Consider the following 8,167-nt stretch of genomic DNA (forward strand, 5'->3'; position numbering starts at 1 on the left):
CTGCGGCAGAGCGGGCGTCATACAGCATACCCTGGCGCGGGGGGCGGGGTAAGGGGGAGGCTGAGCGGGCTCGATCGGCCCTCGCCTTCTCTGGTCCACCGGCGCCGGCAGGAGGGGGGGGGGGGATGCTGAGCGGGCTCGATCGGCCCTCGCACTCCCCGGTCCACCGTCGCCGGCAGGAGGGGGAGGGGGGATGCTGAGCGGGCTCGATCGGCCCTCGCACTCCCCGTCCACCGTCGCCGGCAGGGGGGGGGGGGGGGGGCACTGAACGGGCTCGATCGGCCCTCGCACTCCCCGGCCACCGGCACCGGCAGGAGGAGGGGGTGCTGAGAGTGCTTGATCGGCCCTCGCATTCCCCGGTCCACCGGCACCGGCAGGCGCGCCAGCCGACCGTGACCGCACGTAAATCGGCAACTCGATCTACGTGTGACGCAATGATAGGGTCGCGCGGCGCACAATAGCTCTTTGACAGGGTAAGGAATACGCCAGGGATCAGAGCGCTGAGAACAGCAATCATGCTGCCAAATACCCCGCCATTAGAGAGAAATATTACTGATGATGAAGTGAAATGTTGGTCGTAACTTTCAGACGGCATTCAGAGCTACAGCATGGACCGGCCTGATCCAGTTCGACCTGACCTGACCTATGACGGTGCGGCGTCGGCCGAGGTCATGGAGGCGGCCTGGGTCAGCTGACGGACGGGCGCCTGGCGGACAACGACATCACAAGTACGTGCTCACCTTGTGTCGTGTTACCTGCAAGAGTGGTTGGTGGTGTGTCTACCGAGGCCCCGTCCATTTCGTACGTCCGCCTCCCAAGCATTGTTCTCGAGCGGACGATCGCTGATGGATGATGTGGTTTCTTCTCAAGCGTCGCGGAAGCACCAGCCAGATGATTACTCGTACCCAGCACACATCGCTGTGTGCTAGTGATAGATGTAACAGAACATGAACAGGACCCACACCACTATGTTTTCTGTGGCGGTTATAGAACTAAGCGAAATTCATAGCAATATTCGGAAGTCCCGTTTCCATAGATTCCAAGTTAGCAAGCGACATCAAAACAAATTTGGGGGGGGGACGTTTTTTACACATGTCTTCCCAAGCTAAGTCCTTTTATCTTGCGTTATCGATGTTCTTTCCTTTATATTTTCAGACGAACTCCTTTATTTTGCCTCATTGTTCTCACGCGCAAAAGAAACTGTCTCCATTCACAATCTCACAGCCGGCCATTTGTCCGCCACTCATCATGAGCTGCGATGACGCATCGCTGCCTGAGCCGCGACATTATCGCTGTCATCGCGTCAGACAGAGTGAGGATAAGCTGCTTCAGCGAGCGGTCCCTGTCCGCCATTCAGTCCGGGATCGCAGTCAGCTGCCAATGCCGTGCTCGCCGGCGCCGACACGTGAGCTCGCTCAGTCCGGACGGCCGGGCGGCTCGGTCGTGCGACCGCGGCGGCCTGCGGGCGCGGCGGCGTGACTCGGCGTGGCTCCGTCGCCGAGATGTTATCGAGGCCGGCGGTCTCTGTCCTGCCTGAGCGGGATCCGGGCGGTCCAGCTGGTGCAGTCCGCGCTGCGGGGCACAGTCGCGGTGGACCGACTGGCCAATAGTGCGCGCTCCAGCCGGCGCGCGAAAAAAAACCCGTGCCGAGACGGGTTTACAGGGCGTGTCTGGTCGCCGAGCGGCCTCGTGGTTCGGACAGGATCACGTTCGTGCCGGCGGTGCGGGAGCATGGGTAACGTGTGCGGCCCCGTCTGGGTGTCTTGCGGTAGGGTGGGTCGCGACGCGGGGCCGGCAACCGCCGCCGGCCTCGGGAGGTGACTGAGCCGGTTATCATCTCGCAGAGCCTGAGTGGGGTCGGCTGGCAGAGGCGGCCCGGGGAGCTGGTCACCATCACGTTCGAGTTTGATGGCGTCAGAGAGCTGGAGTCTGCTGCGTTCCACGTCAGCAATCACTTCACCAGCGGGGTGAAGGTATGCTGGCGTATTGTAAAGTGTTTTTACCTGTCTCAACAAATACTCCGACACGAAGCGCGGCTGCTTGAGCGTTGCTGATCTCCTTTACTTGCTCATTCTGGCGATGATATTGTTGCAAGGGTAATTACATCACCATTGCACTAAGTTTCAACGCATTCAAATGACTGATTGCTCGTCCGTCCTATCTGGTGGAGTCATAAACAAGGACAGTGCTGTCAACAAGGTCTTGACAGCACACCTGATGACCAGTGATATCAATAGCGAGGCCATCAACACCAGCTGGCGCCGCCGTCAGATGTTCAGTCGGGCCAGCCTGTACTTCTCGGTGGACGGCAACGCGTACACCAGCTCCGCGTTGACCCTGGAGCCGCCGGCTGACCGCATCTTCGAGGACGCGCGCCGCCTGGAGGTGCGGCTGTACCGCCAGGTGGGCCGCTATGTGCGGCTCGAGCTGACTGCCGCCGACCAGTGGCTCCTCATCTCAGAGATATCATTCGACAGTGGTGAGTGTGCTCGACACGAACGTGAGTGGAGTTCACAGTCGATAACACCCGGTCCGGGGGGAATACTATACCAGGACGCCGTTGTGTCGTATGCAACAGTTTATTTTAATATGTTCATTATCTTCTCACTTGACGTCAGTTGGCGTCCCGGAAGCCAGTGTACTTCGATGTATTTATAATGGCCTTGAGTGCATCTTTCAAACGCAGCCCTCGAGTGCAGCTCTAACGCTCTGTCCTCCCCCCGCAGCTCCATCGGCGCACAACGTGACGGACCTCGTGCTGTCCCGATCCGACGGCCCGGCCCAGCTGCCGGAGCCTTCCGAGTCAGAGTCGGAGTCGGAGCCGGTGTTGGAGGAGTCCGGGGAGTCAGAGTCGGCGGCGTCGCTGGCCGTGCTGCTGGGCGTGCTGGGCCTGGTGCTGCTGCTGCTCTCGGCGCTGGTCGGCTATGTGGTGCGGGCCGGCCGGCGGCGGCGCATTGCCGGCGGCTCGGGGCCGAGCCCACTGCAGCTGCCGCTGGCGCGCAACATGAAGGAGCTCAGGAGGAGCGTGCAGCTGACGCCGCGGCACGGCCATGCCCGGCCGCCGGCCGACCTCTACGGCCCGCTGGCCGGCGACGAGGACAAGATCGACCTGGCCGCCGAGCACCACCGCGTGGTGCGGCTCAACTCCGAGTACAACACGCTGGCGCAGCGGCAGCACGGCCGGCCAGCAGACGCCATGTACGACTACGCCGTGCCGGTGGACACGAGCCCGCCGTCGTGCTCGGACGGGCCGGCGGTGGGGCTGGGCGGCACGTCCCGCTCCTGGGACAACCCCAACTACCGGCAGTCGCCGCACAGCGGCGCCCAGTCCAGCAGCCAGCCGTCCGTATGCAGCATCAGTGAGCTACTGCCGTCGCCCCCGCCGCTGCCGCCGCCGCCGTTGCAGCCGACTTGTGCCAGCTTCGGGCGGCGCCGCCGGTTGCTGGCTGACGGCGTGCAGGGCGTGACGGGCACGTGTGTCTGGGACAGCAGCGGCGCCGGGCCGCCGGCCGGTCGTGCTGCCGTCACCGAGATCAGCGACGAGCTCATCCAGCTGAGAGACAGGATCGGACAGGGACGGTATGGAGAGGTGAGGCACGAGACCGGTCACGGTCGCTGTGGAGAAGTGAGGGACAGGGCTAGAGAGGGATTTCATGGGAAGAGGAGGGCTGAGAGGAATACGTGAGCAGAGGGGCGAATAGCGTTTATTTAAAACAGGTCCAAAAAAGTAATGGGCATTGTAATGAATGTGTATGAGACTTACAACGTTTACAGTGAGAGGACATTCGTGGTGCTAAACTTTGAAAACAACATTCGTGTCTGTTGAAGCACATTGTCAGACAATCGTATCCCTGCACCTTTGGCCTCGCGGACGACACCAGCAAGCGAGCGTGTGTGTGCCGCAGATCCGCGTGTGCGAGGTGCACCAACGCTCGTCGGCCGACAGTCCGTACCAGGCGCCCTCCCGGCTGGCCACGGCCCGCAGTCTGCGGCCGGGCGCCCCGGCCGAGGCCGCCGGCCGGCTCCGCCGCGAGGCCGAGCCCCTCTGTCGGGTCACCGACCCACACGTGACCCGGCTGCTGGGCCTCTGCACGCTGGAGCAGGCGCCCGGCCTGCTGGTCGAGTACCTGGAGAACGGCGACCTCAACGAGTTCCTGCGGAGAGCGCCGCACGACCCGACCCGGGTAGACGGACCACTCGAGTGAGCAGTCCCGGCCGGGCGTCCAGTGATGGGGAGGATGCGTCTGAACTGTGTGCACTTACCGGCGCCGTCCTGGAAAGAATAACTCTCCGTGTTGAGATTAAAGAGAGATTTTAGTTAGTACGCTCAAGGAAGTTCAGGTGAATATGGGGCTTACGTGCTCCGTAGTCCCGTAAGTTGTGCCTTCTATTTATGGTGCCCTGCCCTGCTCTGCAATTTCTTTTTCGTCGCAGCTGGCGCTGCCTCCGTGCATCCTGTTGTTACCTGCTTTGTCCGACCTGCTTGCATGTGACGATACTACTACTATTACAGCCTGGGCTCTCTGGTCTACATTTCGGAGCAGATCGCGGCTGGCATGGAACACCTCGAGTCCCTCGCAATCGTCCACCGTGACCTGGCCGCTCGCAACTGTCTGGTGGGTCACCGGCTCAAGGTCAAGGTCGGTGACCTGGGGCCCAGCCGAGAGCAGTACGCCAGCGACTACGTGACCCTGCCGGATGGCCGGGTCATCCCGCTGCGGTGGCGGGCTCCCGAGGCCCTGTTCACGGTGAGTTCTGGTGTGGTTGATCTGGGGAGCATTGCCCCATGAAGAGATGAGTGCCCATTCGGGCGTGTGGTCGTTCTCGGTGACGCTGTGGGAGGTGCTGACCTGGTGTCGGCTGCAGCCGCTGGCGCACATGACGGACGCGGCCGTCACGGACCGGCTGGCCGGCTGCCGCGAGCCGGCCCCGGAGCCACACCTGCAGCAGCCCAACGCCTGTCCTGCCGACCTCTACCAGCTGATGATGCAGTGCTGGCGGCTCCGGCCGCACGAGCGGCCCTCCTTCAAGGAGATCAGAGCCATCCTGCAGCGCAGAAGTGCCGACTTCGAACATTCAGCGGAGGAACTGTGAAGGGCTTCTGAGTGATGCTTTGAAGCGAAGAATGCTGGTTTTATCATCGGACTGCGATGTTGAAGTGAATGATCCTTTGTGCTAAGCGATGTCTTCCACTTTCCTGAAGATATTTTGTAGCTCTGCTCTTTACCGCTATAACATATCTTAGAACCATATCGAATGAGTGCACAGTGCATAGGCGAAAGGTGTGTCCTCTGGATGGCCTTATCCCATTTCACCATATCCCCTGGTTGTGAAGATGATGGGTGACCTTGTCGGGCTCGAGTGGATCCGCATGCGTCCTGTATGCACTCTCTTGTATGTCTCGTATGCGACATCTCTTTTGATTGCCCTGTAGCTCTGAATGTACTACATGTTGCGGGATCCTATAAATGCTTGGATGTCTCTTGCTTGGCTTGACCATTTTAAACGTCGGAGTAATGGTTAGGAGCGATCTCATTGTTTGCAGACGGTGGTTCTTACCTATTGCCTAGAGCCCGGTAGGGATTCAATGTGCAGTGTGATATTTATTGGTAATATAATTTCTTCGATCGTTTCTTCACTATCTGAAGGGCGGTATTGCGATCAAAATGTCCTATCGGTGCACTATAGCAACCGACACATGTGCAGCACGTTTAACGCAGATATATTCCCTCATTTTCTCTTCATGGTGTCAGTGGTACGCCCCAGGAAAACGCACTACACAAACACGGAGACTCATATTCCATCTGTCGGCACGGTAACATGCTGAACGTGCTCGAAAAGTGACGCCATCAAGCTCACGAGAAGCTTACTGAAAGCAGCCACAGCAGGACGCGCCACACCGCTGCGATTTTGTTCTCTGTTTTCCTCGCACACCCGCGCGGCACCTACCCAGAAAAACACGGCCATCGCCCCTCGCAGCCGATAAAAACCCTGATCTGATTAACGCATTTGACACGTCTCTATAGAAGGGTGAAAGGAATCTATTGAGCCCTATGAGTCACTGAGTCTCAGAAAAGCGCCACAATCACGCTACCGGATTTATGCCTGGAAACGAGAAGCGAAACTTTTTAGCATGCCAAGCAATGGTGAAATCCTGAGCGTAAAAAGGCGATTAGTTTTATAGAATTGTTAAACGGATAACGGTAAGTGATCACAGATTACTTCCACTTTCAGGTGCTGTAGGAATTATAGTAAGCCTTTAAAAATTGAAGGCTAGAAATAGAAATAAGCACTGTTACACGGCACGCTTAGATCACGTCATGATCTTCATAAATTGCTGACAATTAACTGACCCGGAAAGCTCCGGCTTGTGCATTCAAGGCGTTCTTCACAGATCCTACCACTGCTTTTTGAAACTGCTTTCATGACTGGCGTATAACCCGCGGACAAGGTGACGTCGCAGCCTGTCAGGCAAGCCATTCGGCCCGAACATCACCCCTGTGACTGTACCACCGATCTGGGAGCATCAGCCACCTGTGACACCCGGCTGAGGCCTCCGCAGCACCCATCACCTGTCAGGTTAGCGGACCGTCCCCACCCGACCGGCGCGTGGGGCCCGCCGCGGGCTCCAAACACCAGTCATTAGCTATTCACCTTTCACGCCCACGACGGTAAACAAGAGAATCTTGGAGAGCGCCTCCAAGGCGAGCAGGCCGCCGGGGTCGTGACGGGTCACCGTCCGGTCATGAAGGGGTCAGAGGAGCGGCCGTTGGCCGTTATCGAGCCCATAAACTGCGCGGATAAATGCCAGAGTGGGCCTGCCGCCCTGCCCACCGTCACAGATGTGGCGATACCTTCTGGTTAATGAGGTTAGTGCCTCGGCGTTGTGAAATCGGCATCCGTTTTCTCGGCCACCCAGATGGATCATGCGCCACATATTCCCGGTTTTAGCTCATCGCCCGAGAGGTCCATGATGCCAAACATGAATGGGAAACGGGATGCGATCAAGCAACGCAGCAATGGAATGGGAGCGGAGATCGTGAAATAGAGAGTTTTCCAACGTTGTTATTGGTCGGGAACTGGCTCTTGATTCTCAACTTAACGCATCGACAGCCGCTGCTGTCCAGGTCCCGCAAATTTTCCGTAGTCATTCATAGCGACATGAACGAAAGGAACAGCTATTATGATTTATTGAGTTGCATTACAAACCCGGATGGAGCCGGGCGGCCATGGACTCATTTGCGAGGAAAGCGCGCAGATTCGACGCTGATTTCAGCACCAAGTCCGGATACATGTCTCCGACCAGATGAAGAACTCTGCAGATCATGATTGGTTCCAGGAACGCTTCACTCTGGAATTGGTCAGCGGGGGTGCAGGAGCACGCTTCGTCCGCTCGAACGTCATCCGTTCACTAAACCTGGAGACCAAGAACTGGCGTGGTTAATACTATACACATATTTTGAATCATGTTCGGCTGTATACATATCTTCCCAAACATGTCCGGCGGCATGCATAAATGCACGATTTGTTTTCCTGACACTCCATCCATCGAGGCCGAATTTAAACGAAATCAGCTATTGGCTGGAGAGCTGGTACGGTGGGTGCGCCAGGTTCTGGCCTGCGGATAACATTAATGCAGAAATTCTACGCTGCATTTGAGCCGGGCGCATCAGAGCGAAAGATTAGGAGGGGAGAGCTAAGCCACCAGATGTTACTCAGCAAAATTAATTGGATGTATCGTCTGGCACTAATAGCGCTGAAAACCTTGGCTTCACTTAAATGCCCAGAGGCGTCACAAAAGAGCCGGAGCCGCGTCATCTGGCGATGCACACGCTCCAAATGGAAGTTGCAAATGTCTCACCAGCCCTCTCCATGAGGACTAGTCTCCACCGGCTCATTCACTTCACTAAACGTCTAAATTTGGTGAGAATCAGCGCAAACTCTTAGGTCTAGTGCCGTGTCCCCGACTATATAGGTTGGAGGTTTTCCAGTAGCCGTGATGAGGACAGCAGTCGCAAGGGATGGAGACCTCAAATTCCACATTACATGCGCGTCGCCAGTATGTATGCAGACTTTCCAGTAGCCGTGATGCGGGCAGCAGTCGCAAGGGACGGAGATATCAAATTCCACATTACATGCGCGCCGCCGGTATGTAGACGACAGCTGG

General features: G+C 57.8%; 1 protein-coding gene across 1 annotated transcript; it reads left to right on the forward strand.

Annotated features, from left to right (window-relative positions):
* The first annotated feature begins 608 nt into the window (after positions 1-608).
* On the forward strand, positions 609-4,071 carry LOC119102675 (discoidin domain-containing receptor 2). Its single transcript, XM_037226133.1, has 7 exons — positions 609-686; positions 1,869-1,973; positions 2,272-2,479; positions 2,727-2,755; positions 2,987-3,589; positions 3,906-3,991; positions 4,035-4,071. Exons 1-7 carry the CDS (start codon positions 609-611, stop codon positions 4,069-4,071), a joined length of 1,146 nt encoding a protein of 381 aa, XP_037082028.1.
* Positions 4,072-8,167: the final 4,096 nt, after the last annotated feature.

The sequence above is a fragment of the Pollicipes pollicipes genome, unplaced genomic scaffold (genome assembly GCF_011947565.3).
Source record: "Pollicipes pollicipes isolate AB1234 unplaced genomic scaffold, Ppol_2.1 Scaffold_5724;HRSCAF=6776_pilon_pilon_pilon, whole genome shotgun sequence".
Classification (NCBI taxonomy): domain Eukaryota; kingdom Metazoa; phylum Arthropoda; class Thecostraca; order Pollicipedomorpha; family Pollicipedidae; genus Pollicipes; species Pollicipes pollicipes.